Source organism: Paroedura picta, chromosome 5 (assembly GCF_049243985.1).
Source record: "Paroedura picta isolate Pp20150507F chromosome 5, Ppicta_v3.0, whole genome shotgun sequence".
NCBI classification, from domain to species: Eukaryota; Metazoa; Chordata; class Lepidosauria; order Squamata; family Gekkonidae; genus Paroedura; species Paroedura picta.
In genome coordinates, this window is record NC_135373.1 from 41,430,314 (window position 1) to 41,444,067 (window position 13,754).

General features: G+C 43.6%; 1 protein-coding gene across 2 annotated transcripts in view; it reads right to left on the minus strand.

Annotated features, from left to right (window-relative positions):
* The window catches only part of CSMD2 (CUB and Sushi multiple domains 2), a 644,506-nt gene that overhangs the window by 166,134 nt on the left and 464,618 nt on the right, over positions 1–13,754 (minus strand). For both annotated transcript variants that reach the window (XM_077337490.1, XM_077337489.1), the window contains 2 exons: positions 11,996–12,187; positions 8,409–8,535 (listed from right to left, as the gene is read on the minus strand). In XM_077337490.1, the coding sequence (XP_077193605.1) occupies positions 8,409–8,535; positions 11,996–12,187 (319 nt within the window). The remainder of the gene's footprint in view (positions 1–8,408; positions 8,536–11,995; positions 12,188–13,754) is intronic.

Genomic DNA, 13,754 nt, shown 5'->3' on the forward strand with positions numbered 1-13,754 from the left:
ATAAGCCCCAGCCAGCAAGGTCATCTGCAGCACAGCAGGGGCTCATAGTAATTGTAGTCCATGGACATCTGCAGTACCACAATTTAGTCACCCCAGGTATAAACAAAGAAGATGAATGAATACAGTATTGCAAAAAGTTCCTTGCGAAAAGGAAGCACAACCTTCTAGTAAATCATATTTATTTGGAAAATGTATACTCTCCTCCTTCAAAAATCTGCGCAAGGGAACTCATCAAGTAAGAAAAGTACCATAAAATCACAAAACAATGTAAGGATTATCAGTCATGAGACAAGTCATAAAAAAAGCATAAAACTGTCAGCCGCCTAAACTGATATTCATAACGAAGAAGAAGAAGAAGAGTTGGTTTTTATATGCCGCTTTTTCTCTACCCGAAGGAGTCTCAAAATGGCTTACATTCGCCTTCCTTTTCCTCTCCCCACAGCAGAACCCGATGAGGTAGGTGAGGCTGAGACAGCCCTAATAGTTGGTTCTTATATGCCACTTTTCTCTACCCAAAGTAGTCTCAAAGCGGCTTACAGTCGCCTTCCCTTTCCTCTCCCCACCACAGATACCCTGTGAGGTAGGTGAGGCTGAGAGAGCCCTGATAATACTGTGCGGTCAGAACAGCTTTCTTGGTGCTGTGGTGAGCTCAAGGTCACCCAGCTGGCTGCATTTGGGGTAGGAGAGGGGACTCAAACCCGGCTTGCTAGAGTAGAGGTCCGCACTCCTAACCACTACACCAAACTGGCTCTTCAGCCCATATAGACCAAATTTTTAATCAAGAACCCCCCCCCCCCCGGTCAATGGTGTCCCGCTTTACCAATGTTAAAATCTGGTCACCTTAGCCTAAGATGAGGTGCCACCACTTAAAAAGCCCTGTTTCTGGTTTCCCCCCAGCATACCACTGCAGGCAAAGACACGGAGAACAGGGCACAGAAAGGAAATCTGAAATGGCAGACTGAACTGTGTAGGAAATCCACACCACAGAACTGATTCTGTTAATTTTTCCCCTACATCATGACTGAAAATGTGCTTTAAAGTTCCGGAAAATGTTTGCTACGAGAAAGGTCGAATAACTGCCCTGGGACACACACACACACACGTTAAAAAGATCTCTGGATCAAACGATAAATAAAAATGGGGTGGGGGCTGCCAGAGAGCCAAGCAGTATCCTTTTTTTTAAAAGGCCTTTGAGCACTTGAGGTGGAATTGAATTACTCTCCTCCTTTCTTTCCCCCTTGTTAGATGGTGGCAGCCGCGTGAAGCTTTTAATATTCTAATTCCCTCTCCAAGATAATGGGTACCATAGCAATGCATTATATATGTCAGACAACTGCACGGTTATTAATTGACTGCTTTTTCAGGAAGCCTGTTACGTTTGCATTAGTGTTAAAATTTGTACTGGAGGTGTAATAAAAGACTGATTAAACTGGGGAGGGGGTGACAGGAGCCATTGTACTACGGAACAGGGGGAGGGTGATGGAAGAAGGTCTTCTCCGAAATAGGATTCATAGTGGCGACTGGCACATTGCTATGGACCCTGAGAGTTGGTTTTCCCCGGGGGCGGGTATTCAGATCTTGGGGTGACGATTGATTTTGCTGGAATGCAAATTCCCAACAATCTGTGTGAGAAAACAAACAGATGTCTGGGAAAATAAACAGTGATCATCAACTTTAGTTTAATACATCAGGATGGGACATGAAATGCCACAGGGAGCTCTCGCCCCTCTCTCTGTTCATTAGACTGGAACAGCATTTCTCAACTTCTTGACACTTGAGAAACTCCCGAAACATCTTTTCAGGCTTTGAGAAACCCCAGAAGTGGTGCGATCATACAGAATATGGTTGGGAAGCATAGCTGTGTACATGCTCACCTGGGGACCCTCCCCTTCCCACTCCCTGCAGGCACACCATTGGCCATTTTGGGAGTGGGGGGCAGCGGACTGATATGACCATCAGGACAGTGGGAATATATTGGGAATATATATAAGCAAAAGTTCACTGTCCTGATGGTCAGTTCATAGTCTGAGGAAGAGTGCTTGCCTTGGATAAATCTTTGTTGGTCTTAAAGAACTCTGGACTCTGATTTTGTTTTGTTGATCAGAAAAGTTTGTACGTGTGAGAGGATAGTATTCCCTTCATCAGATGATAATTAGAAACTTAGGGGAGGAAGGACTCTGAGCATCAGGCCTAGCACCTTGAAAATGATATACAGCAAACCAAGGTGCAAACAATTTCATGACTGCATGCTACAGCCATGGCAATGTGCAAAAAGGACAGTGAGGGAAGGCCCCCTGGCTCAGTGGTGCAGTATGGGCCCTCCCATGTGGCAAGCTCCAAATTCAATCCCTGATAACTCCACTTAACATATCCCGGGTGACTGGTTTTGAGGGAGATCCTTCCCTTCTCTGATTTGCTGCCAGCCATAGTAGGCAATACCAAGTTACATGGGTCAGTGGTCTAACTCAGAATAAGGCAGCTTGATTTCTACACATGATGAGTTATGGCAAGGTGTCCTCAACAGCCTGAAGATCCAGGTACATTTTCTCGAGAATGGACAGGAGGAATTTGGCAATATATAAGGGGGGAAAAGACACAAGCAGGCAGACTGTTTAATAAAGCAGAGAGCTTTTCTGTGGCATCAGCTAGTAACTTGACCTTCTCCGCAGCAGGCTTTTGATAAGATTTTTTGGGGTGGTGGTGGTGGTGTTTTATTGAACAAAAAAGCCATTTCAACTGACAGTTTCTATGTGAGGAACATAAATTACAATGGCAGAGACTGGTGTTGAAAGGCGTGGAGGAAGAGAAATGCCAGCATTTCTCACTGTCTGCAGGGGAATAAGCAAGACTCTACACCAAGCCTTTACAATACTTTTGATAGAAGTCATCTATTCCTTTCATTATGAGCAATTTTCTAAGGCGACAAGACAGGACAGACATGTGGATGGCAGGAGACTGAGGATCACAACTACACGGGAAAGGAGGCAAAGCATTGAAATACCAAAAGGGAATTAATGCTAACATCTGATGGGGTTCAAAGCCAAAAGAGACCATCATTACAGGTGTAGCACCTGTCCAAACCAAGTCTAAAGTGGGTACTGGTGGGAAATGCAATGAAAATGTCAGAGGGGAACATACGGCAATTCAGCTTCTTCTTCCAGCTGCTAATAATTTTCACAATTGCGAAGGTACTTTGTAACCTGGATTTTGAATTGTCAGTGGGAAAAATGATCGGTCTCTCCTATGTCAAGTGTTCTCGGTGAGGTCTCTATACTAAAATTATATTAATACTGATTTATAGTAAGAAGAATATACTGATAGTCTAATTGATGGAAACGACTTTATACTTGAAATTTGAGAATCTTCCATCAAAATAAATCTAGACACCAAGAAACAACATCTTTGGAATGTCGTTGATTTGTATATGGTTCTCAGCTAAATACAGTTGCATTTCTCTTTTATACGTCAATGACCCTATGTAGCCCTTTTTTGTTTTGTGCTGCCTCAAAGCGTGTTATGCCTCAAAATGTTGAGGTCAAAAAATAGAAGTATTCACAACTGGTGGAATGGAAGGGGAGGGGGTGCTCAGAAGGGGACGGGCTGCAGAAATAGCAATGACAGACCAGAAAAGGTTCAGCCTCTCCCGTGAACGTGTGCCTGTGGCAACTCACTCTAAGTTCTTATGTGGCAGAGTTGCCCAAAGGTGGTTGGCTGCCTGCAATTTGGGCCAGATTTAACATCCCCCAATGTGCTCTAGTAAATATTACATTCTGGGCCCAGCGAACTTTCAGAAAAGTACCACAGTCAGAAGCCTTCTTGACATTCATGGACCTTGCAAGCCACAGGGCTCATTCCAAGAAAGGGTGCATAATATGCACAATGAGTTTTAATGAATCAGTAGACTCTAAAAATTTCTGCCTCCTTTGTGTTTCCAGTACAGCACCATGCCAAGACCAAACTAGCTATTTAAAAAAATCTCGGATAGCCTCAGTGATTGCGACTGGCTCCCTAGACACTGATTAATCAATTCAACCTTTAGTTGATTCATTTAGTAATTAAAGCCTATTGCCTTAGACTTCCTTATGCAGAACTGTGATCACCGTGATGTGGCCAAATGCATTTCAGCCACAAGGCCTTCTTTACTGGTACATATTATTAAAATACAGACCATAAAGTAAAAATGATTCAACATTTCTGACCTAAGCTTTAAACCTCTCACAAGAAGTAGGGCCAATTCATTAACTAGCTGAGCCCCACTTCATTACTGGAATCAATTATGACCACCAAGATCATTTTTCAGATTGCAGTTGTTCGTGGTCCAAGTATTGCTATAAGCAAGGTCAGAATGAATTGTAGCTCTATGGTAGCCTTTCCCAACTTTTTTACCATTGAGAACCCCCTGAAGCATTCTTCAGGCTTTGAGAAATCAAGTAGCTCAATCATGCAGAATACAGTTGGGAAGCATAGCTGTGTACACGCCCACCTGGGGTCCCTCCCCTTCCCACCCCCTCCAGGCCCATCACTGGCCATTTTGGGAGGGTGTCTGTCTGTCTGTCTGTCTGTCTGTCTGTCTATCTATCTGCCTCTCTCTCTGCCTCTCTCTCTCTCTCTCTCTCTCTCTCTCTCTCTCTCTGCCTATCTGCCTGTCTCTCTACCTACCTACCTACCTACCTACCTACCTACCTACCTACCTACCTACCTACCTACCTACCTACCTACCTACCTACCTACCTACCTATCTATCTATCTATCTATCTATCTATCTATCTATCTATCTATCTATCTATCTATCTATCTATCTATCTATCTATCTATCTATCTATCTATCTAAAGAAACTACAGTGTTTCACGAAATCCTGGTTGAGAAAGCCTGCTCTACAGTGTATATATCCACATTCAGGAAGGAACCGCGCCTGGTCAGTCATACTGGGCTGAGTCACTTGACTGCTCTTGTCAGAAAGTTGTTTTGGCACAGGAATGTTGACTACGTTTGAGTTTTAATGGTGGTGGTTAAATGGCCTTGTTCCAGGACATCCGGGAACATTCCAGTGTATGGCCCAATATGGCATATATCATCTAGGTTGGTCTAGAAAGACTTGTATGTTTCGGGAGAGATAGGAATGGTACCGAGTGCTGTGAATATCTTTGGCTTCAAGTAGAAAATTCTACCTTCTCATGTAAGTTATCCCTGCGTGGGATTAACTTGCATTGTTCCCCATATTAACAAAATCAAGTAAAACCATTTCTGCTCAACAGTTCTATCAGGATAGTTTTCTGCACAAAATTGAATATACTAACCAGTCTTTTACACACTTTTAACCAAGGACAGTGAAGACAAGGTTAAAAAATAACTTTAAACCATTAATTGAGATCATAAACTCAGACTTTTAATTATGTTCTACCTTAAATAAAAGTAGTTGTTTCGATGTGTGTCAAATGGGGACTGTCAAGATTTTTTCCAGAAATGCACTTCTAATTATATAACATGTCCATTTCTTGGTCCAATAAAGTACTAAAACAATGGCTTAAAAAAAAAAAAAGATTGAAAGCTTCTCATGAGAAAACAAGACACCAAGAGATAAATTTAAAGCTCTTCAGGATATGTGTGGGGCAATCCTCAGTGTTGCTATGCAAATAAATTGATGCTGTTATCTAATTTAAAAGATGAGGAAGAAGATATTATGAAGCAGATCACTTAATCTGAAACCCTTTGCTGATGCCCTGGTATAAGCACAGCGCAAAGCTCTCCCTTCCAACTCCCCCACTGATATCAGAAAGATTTTAACCTTGATCAGTGTCTGGGAGAAGTATTGCACCTTGTAAGCATCTGATTGTAGAGCCTCTTGTGGCGCCTCTTGTGGCGCCTCTTGTGGCGCAGAGTGTTAAGGCAGCCGTCTGAAAGCTTTGCCCATGAGGTTGGGAGTTCAATCCCAGCAGCCGGCTCAAGGTTGACTCAGCCTTCCATCCTTCCGAGGTCGGTAAAATGAGTACCCAGCTTGCTGGGGGGTAAACGGTAATGACTGGGGAAGGCACTGGCAAACCACCCCGTATTTAGTCTGCCATGAAAACGCTAGAGGGCGTCACCCCAAGGGTCAGACATGACTCAGTGCTTGCACAGGGGATACCTTTACCTTTAAGCATCTGATAACCAATAACATTGTAATTTCAAACCCTGAAGCCAATATATAAACAGTGAACAAAAGTTCTTCACGTTCCAATAATTTAAAATAAGGATTTAAAAAAAAATAAAGTACTTTTAAAGCTCAGATAATGAAAAAAGTTCTGCATTTAGGTAGGAAAAACCAAATACACCAATATAAGATGGAGGAGACGTCTTGGCAGTAGCATGCGCAAAAAGGATCTAGGAGTCTTAGTAGACCATACATTGAACATGAGTCAGCAGTGTGACTCAGTGGCTAAAAAGGCAAATGGGATTTGGGGCTGTATGAAACGGAGTATCGTGTCCAGATTACGGGAGGAGATGGTACCGCTTTACTCTGCTCTGGTTTGGCTTCACTTCGAGTACTATGTTCAGTTTTGGGCACCCCAATTGAAGAGGGATGTTGACAAACTGGAACGTGTCCAGAGACCAAGACATATGAAGAAAGGTCGGAGGAGCTTCGTCTGTTTAGCCTAGAGAGGAGACTACTGAGAGGGGATCTGATAACCATCTTCAAGTATTTAAAAGGGTGCCATATGGAGGATGGAGCAGAATTGTTCTCTCTTGCCCCAGAGGGATGGACCAGAACAAATGGGATGAAATCAATTCAAAAGAAATTCCATCTAAACATCTGGAAGAAGTTCCTGACAGAGTGGTTTCTCAGTGGAACAGGCTTCCTCGGAAGATGGTGGGTTCTCCATCTTTGGAGATTTTTAAACAGAGGCTAGATAGCCATCTGACAGAGAGGCTGATTCTGTGAAGGCTCAAGGGGGTGGCAGATTACAGAATGGGATGTGAGTGTCCTGCATAGTGCAGGGGGTTGGACTAGATGACCCAAGAGGTCCCTTCCAACTTTATTATTCTACAACTCTATGGTAAAAACTTGTTAGAACTAAACAAATTTGGGGAACATTGGCCAATATAACCTCAGAAGCAATAAACATATATATCTTTGCATCCAGAGTCCCTCCTTTTGAACTATATGGTAAAAGTAGCTACAAGATTTTGAAAAATCATGCTGAATGAGATAATAGCAACTATATCAGTATTTGTGACAGTAGAAAATCAAGACTCCCCTAGAAAAATATGACTTGTTAATTAAGTCCTGGGTGAATGAAATGAACAGCATATCATAATCTAAAAATACAAAAAAATTAATGAGAATTGGTCCACTTTGATGGTTTATACAATGAAGGAATTTTCTATGGCCTACATAGCAACTTTATCTAAGAATATTCTCTCTGTGCTCTTGGATGAATTTGTCTTCTATTGTGTGCTATATGTAATCATGATATTAAATAGTTTGTCATTTGTGTAAACATTATCATACCACATAAAAAATGAATAGTACTTCCATCAATGTGCTGGCCCTCTGATTGGCCATTGCGGGGAGGTCTCTTCCCCTGAGGGCCACTCAGAAGAGATGGCACTCCACTGAGAAGCGCTGGGGGGAGTTCATTGGCCCATACCAGGAGGGTCCTCTTTCCATACACTCCCTGGCAGGAGGTAAACTGCACAGCTTAGGGCAACCCTCCAGGCATGCACCGCCATGTTCCCCTGAGCCCCACCCTGCTCTACCACCTCCTAGCAAGCCAAAGGCCACAAAATGCCATTTACCAGGGCTCCACCATGGCCACACTGTCCACTCTGCTTTGCACAGTCAAAGACAGCCATGTTCGAGGCGCTAAACAACTGTGCTGCCTGCGCCAAGCCACAGCCACCGGAGTGGGCACCAGGATGATGGCTGCAGAACGGGCTGACGCAGCCACCAAGCTTACCCGCACTGCTCTGCAGGAGTCCTTCCCCCCCTTCACCCTCCATGCTCCACTTACCCCTTTGAGCAGCTGCCATATTCCTCCTCTGCACTCTTAGCCCGCCACTGCTCTCTGGTGACTGTCCTGAGCTGTATGGGGGTGTGGAAACTACTGGTCTCCTGCAAAGTGCATCAACTCAGCCACCCAACTGACCCACCCTGCTCTTTGTCTGGTTTTAAAAACAGGCTTTGTCACTAGTTCAAATGATTAAAATACCCCCAAAAGGGACACATAATTTGTATGTGTCCACTGCACATCCATGGTGACATGAGAGGAACTAATTGGGAACACCAGCCCAGAATGCTGGCAAAGCTGACAGGATCATATGTGGAAACAAAGAAAAAGAGCATATTTGTACATCCCGAATTGGGGTGGGGGCAGCTGCATCACATGCTCATTTGCTGATTTCCAACCTTGGGGTCCCACACAATTACCCTATTGTGCATCCGGCTTCTGCCTCAATTGTCCAAACGCAGTTGAGGTTGTGATCGTATGGCGTCGGGTAGCCTGGAGACAAGATCCTTCCTGAAGACTCGCCTTTGATGGTACTCCCACATTCAGCTGGAAGAAACAGAAGCATTAAGCTTGTGGATTTGCATCCTCTAATCTTCTCCTACTAGGGCTAGAGGTAAATAATTTTCTTGGATTTTCTAAGGGTGGGGTGGGGGGATGTCTTTAAATTAAATTATGCTTCTTCAGATTCTACATTAAATGCATACAGTGGCCAAACAACATACTATGGCAAGGCAGGGATCATAGAATCATAGAATCATAGAGTTGGAAGGGACCTCATGGGTCATCTTGTCCAACCCCCTGCACTATGCAGTACACTCACATTCCAATCGCTCATCTACTGTAATCTGCCACCCCCTTGAACCTTCACAGAATCAGCCTCTCCATCAGATGGCTATCTAGCTTCTGTTTAAAAATTTCCAAAGGTGGAGAACACACCACCTCCCGAGGAAGACTGTTCCACTGAGAAACTGCTCTAACTGTCAGGAACATCTTCCGGATGTTTAGATGGAATTTCTTTTGAATTAATTTCATCCCATTGGTTCTGGCCTGTCCCTCTGGGGCAAGAGAGAACAATTCTGCTCCATCCTCCTTATTGCACCCTTTTAAATACTTGGAAGAGAAAGGTGTTTGTCAAGTAAGGCTGGTACAGAGTATTGGGAAGGAAGCAGCTGAAGTCTTCTGCTTTGAACCCTTCACCTGAGACACAATACCAGTAAGAAACGTATGTTACTGCTACCTCTGGAAAAGATGCAGAAAGGTTATATAAAGAGAACTGTGCAGTTCTGTTGGAAGTATGACTCTTATCTATGCTAAATTTAATCTTTTCCTTAGGTTCTTGGAACTCAATAGATAAGGTTGTTATGATGATGTACAAAGACATGGGGAGATGATTATAGATATGGACATGGAGAGGAGCATTCTTGATGAACACCTTGTAATAGGGATATACCTTCCTATTCTTTCTGGAAAAGCTGTCCAAAATCCAAGCCAGAGAATTTTCTGGCAGTGCTGCTCAACCTAATTTTCTTGTAAAAGTTCCTCATCCAGAGATGATCAACTTGGAAGGCTTCAAGCATAAACTGACCCATAAACTGATTTTATCATCCCCCACAATCAATTCCAAAGAATACATTGAAGGACTATGCCAAGGCAGAGGAGTCTTGTCTTCTTACTCGGACCAGCTTTAATTGAAGCAGAAGTGTCTTGCCTACCCTTACATTGGTGGTCTTCAGCTTTTCCCTGATCTGAGACCCATTTCTTTTGATAGTGAGGGCAGTACTGGCCCCTCCCAGGAAGAAAGAGATGTTCCAAATCAAACAGGAAAATAAGGGGAATGTTATTGCTATAGTACTAAGATGGGAGAACATCAATGAAGTCCAAGATAGCTATGCAGAGGCAGGCAATGGCGAACCACCTCTGTATCATTCTTGCCTTGAAAAAAACCATCAGGTTAGCAAAGGATGCCTGTGGCTTTCGACCACTATTATACTTGATGGTCTTTACCACTCTCAGAAGCCAAGCCCTGCTTTGAACCTCAAAGTTCTCTCTAATTAGCGGTAACCAAACCAAGTGGGTATGGACCCTGGCACCCCATGGTTTTTGTTTATTTCTGAGACCAAGACCAAAATGTATGAAGAAAGACTGGGGGGAGCTTGGTCTGTTTAGCCTGGAGAGGAGGCAACTGAGAGGGGATCTGATAACCATCTTCAAGTATTTAAATGGCTGACATATAGAGGATGGAGCAGAGTTGTTCTCCATCTTTGGTAATTTTTAAACAGAGGCTGGATAGACATCTGACGGAGAGGCTGATTTTGTGAAGGTTCAAGGGGGTGGCAGGTTATTGTGGATGAGTAATAAGGTTGTGAGTGTCTTGCATTGTGTGGGGGGTTGGACTAGATGACCCAGGAGATCCCTTCCAACTATGTTATTCTTATTGGTCAAGGCCAATTTCACCCGCTTCAGGCCAGGGATCCTCATTAGGTGTTGATCCGAAGATCTTAATACTCTTGAGGGGTTCTAAGAGAAAAGACGGTCGCGTAGGTATGCTGGATCCAGACCATTTAGGGCTTTATTAGAATCTGTAGTGCAATAAGAAACCCATGTCCCTGTTCAGCCCTAGAGATGTTCATTGTTCAGAAACTGTGAATCAATTCAAGTTCAGTAAGCTCACGTTGCAACCCTCCTCCTTTGACACCCTGCTGTTTCCGGACAGCAACGGAATGACTTGGAAGATTAAAATGTTCTCTCACTGGAGTTTGAGTGTTATGGTTTTTAAAGTTGGAAGGCTGGAATGAAACCCTTAAGAATATTTCTGCCTTATTCCCTCTCCTGAGCTAGAAACCAAAGAACAGATGATTTCTTGTGGGCAACTGTAGCCAAACCCTTAAAGCAAGAACAAGGTAACAAGGTCTTGATTTGTATCTTCCCTGTATACTAAAAAAGACAGACAGCCCGCGCTCCTATTGATTGTCTAGTTAACCTGAAGGTTATTGTAAAGGAGCACCATGAAAGCTGAAATGCAAATAGTAGCAATTAAAATTATTGCTGGCATTTAAAACGGGGCTGAAAGAAGCACTAGTAAATAAATCTTCTGGAATGGTCAGACTCTGGTGATTGATTTCCCACTCTGGACACAGAGGCCTCATCTGACTGGGGTTGACTCACAGGATACAGCCTTCAGGTTCAGCATCAGAAGGGTAAGTGGAAATATAAGGGTGGTGGTGGCTGGAAGCATGTCTCTTTGCTGGAGAAGCTGGAGTCAGAAGAACAACCAGAGAGCCCTGTTCTGGCAACTAGGCAAGATAGCAGACCAGTCCTGAAGTCCAAGGTAGCAAGGCAATCCCAATGTCTCCAAGAATTCAATGGCATAGGCATGCTTTTCCAATGAGCTTCCTTCCTTTTTCAAAGAAGATTGAATTAACATCTGTCAGGGGTGTATATTTTTGAAGTCCGTGAGAAGGTGGGCGGCTGGACTGGATGGCACCCTGTGATGACTTCCAGCTCTAAGTGATTCTGATTCTGGGATTCTCTCACACTCTATGACTGCATCACTAGGGTATGCCTAAGACTCAGTCAAGGAGGTTCCTGGTTCCAGGCTCCCCAACAAGAAAAAGCAAAGCACATATTGACCCCAAAAGGCAGACGGTTCTTAATGTAGGATATCTCCCCTTCAAACTTACACACACAAATGTTTTATTATTGGACTTATCTGTGACTAGCATGAAAATGTAAGACAAGCCTTTTATTTTTAAAAGCATAACTGGGGAGGGAGCAGCCTTGCATTTGAGTAAATACAGTAGCTACTGCTTTGGAATCAAGGAAAAATATACCAAAAATTAGTCTCAGAGTTCCCAGGACTCATTATCACTAGCATCACTTGCAGAAGACAAGCTTACTTTTCTAAATCAACTGGTCCACCCAATGAATCTTGCTTGGGATCCTTATCAGCCATGCGGGAAGGTAATAACTCAGTTGGGCAACCGGACAAAAGGGGGGGGGCTCATACCCACGCAGATGGGTAGTGGCTGATCCCAGGCACGCCGTTCCCCCGTCAAGCAGACCAGTGCACGGCTCCCTCGCAGCATGTAGCCCGGGTCACAGTTAAAAGAGACGGAGCTCCCTGCAAAGTGGCCCTCGTCACGGACTTTGTACCCAAACTGTGGGACGCCGGGATCCTCACACTTGATCAACTCAAAACCTGAAAGTGAAACAGAAGCAAAGTGTGGCTTGTTATAGCAGATATTCAACCTGATGTTTCCCAGGGCATCTGCCATGTTCCTAAGTGGGGCTCCAAGGAGCACAAGCTCACAGAACCTATCTGAAAATATTAAGACCCACGCCTACGTGGAGCAGGGTAAGGGCGATGGTGATGATAGTGATGACAATGGAGGACGTTGGCCATTCGGTTGTGTCCAACTCTTGGCGACGGGTCACCACGTCTTTCCATTTTGCACCACTTCTTTTAGTTGTTAAAGGCAATGAAGCTAAGCTGAAATAATGGAAGGTAATGTTTAAGAAAAGAGTGGCCAATGAAAATGGACCCTCTGTGTCCTTAAAAAGGTAAAGGTATCCCCTGTGCAAGCACCGAGTCATGTCTGACCCTTGGGGTGACGCCCTCAAGCATTTTCATGGCAGACTCAATACAGGGTGGTTTGCCATTCCCTTCCCCAGTCATTACCGTTTAGCCCCCCAGCAAGCTGGGTACTCCTTTTACCGACCTTGGAAGGATAGAAGACTGAGTCAACCTTGAGACAGCTGCTGTGGTTGAACTCCCAGCCTCATGGTCAGAGCTTCAGACAGCACGTCAGCTGCCTTACCACCCTGCCCCACAAGAGGCTCTGTGTCCTTACTGTTGCTAAAAGACTTACATTATTACACTGGCGACAGATACAGATACAGAAGCCTTTATTGGCATGATGAGCAATACAAGTAAGGAAATACAAAGTGATAAAATTAAAAATCAAACAACGTTAGTTTCATTAAAAACAAGGAATTAATTCTAAAAGCCTTGCCTAAAAATGCTGCAGTACGGGAGATTTGAGCTGTCACGTCATTTATTGACTATTACAGTTTCGTCAAAATGGAATTGAAAGGAGGACAGAATGTCAGATATCACACAGCGGTATAAAGAGAACTTGGGGCAAAATAAAATAATATGAGGAAGAAGATGAGGTACCGTACAACCATGAAAACATAGTCTCTCTGCTAAATGAATACGGTTAAACCTCCCTAAGAGAACATTAGAAGGGAAAGAGTTCAGCCAAGCAAGCATGAAAGCTTTCCTGTTGGGATAAGCTTCAATAATGGTAAGGTGTGTGTGTGGGGGGGTAACTTTATATAACGAGATAATATTCCATACACGGAGAGAGCAAGATGGAGATGTAAATGACAGTAAGGTTTGATATTCAGTGTCCTCCATTCTCCTTACTATGAGCTTATATATACTTCTCTCCTCAAGATCTATCAAAGAGTGTAAGTCTAAGCCCAATGAGAGAATTTTGTTAGAAATTCTGCGAGACCAAGTGGAATTGTGGGGATTGTTTAACAGGGCAGCCAAAAGGCTGGGACTCCGGAGAAAGAGGCCCACCTCCAGGAATCCAATGGACGGTCCTATCAATAGAGGGCATATAGATAACAATTGTACATAGGCATATTTTAGACACTTGGAATCCTTTTCCAGATTTTTATCAGTAGAATTGCCAGCACTTTTATGTTTTGTTATATTTTTAATTTCTCTCTGGTTGGGGGTTGCGATTAAAAAACAA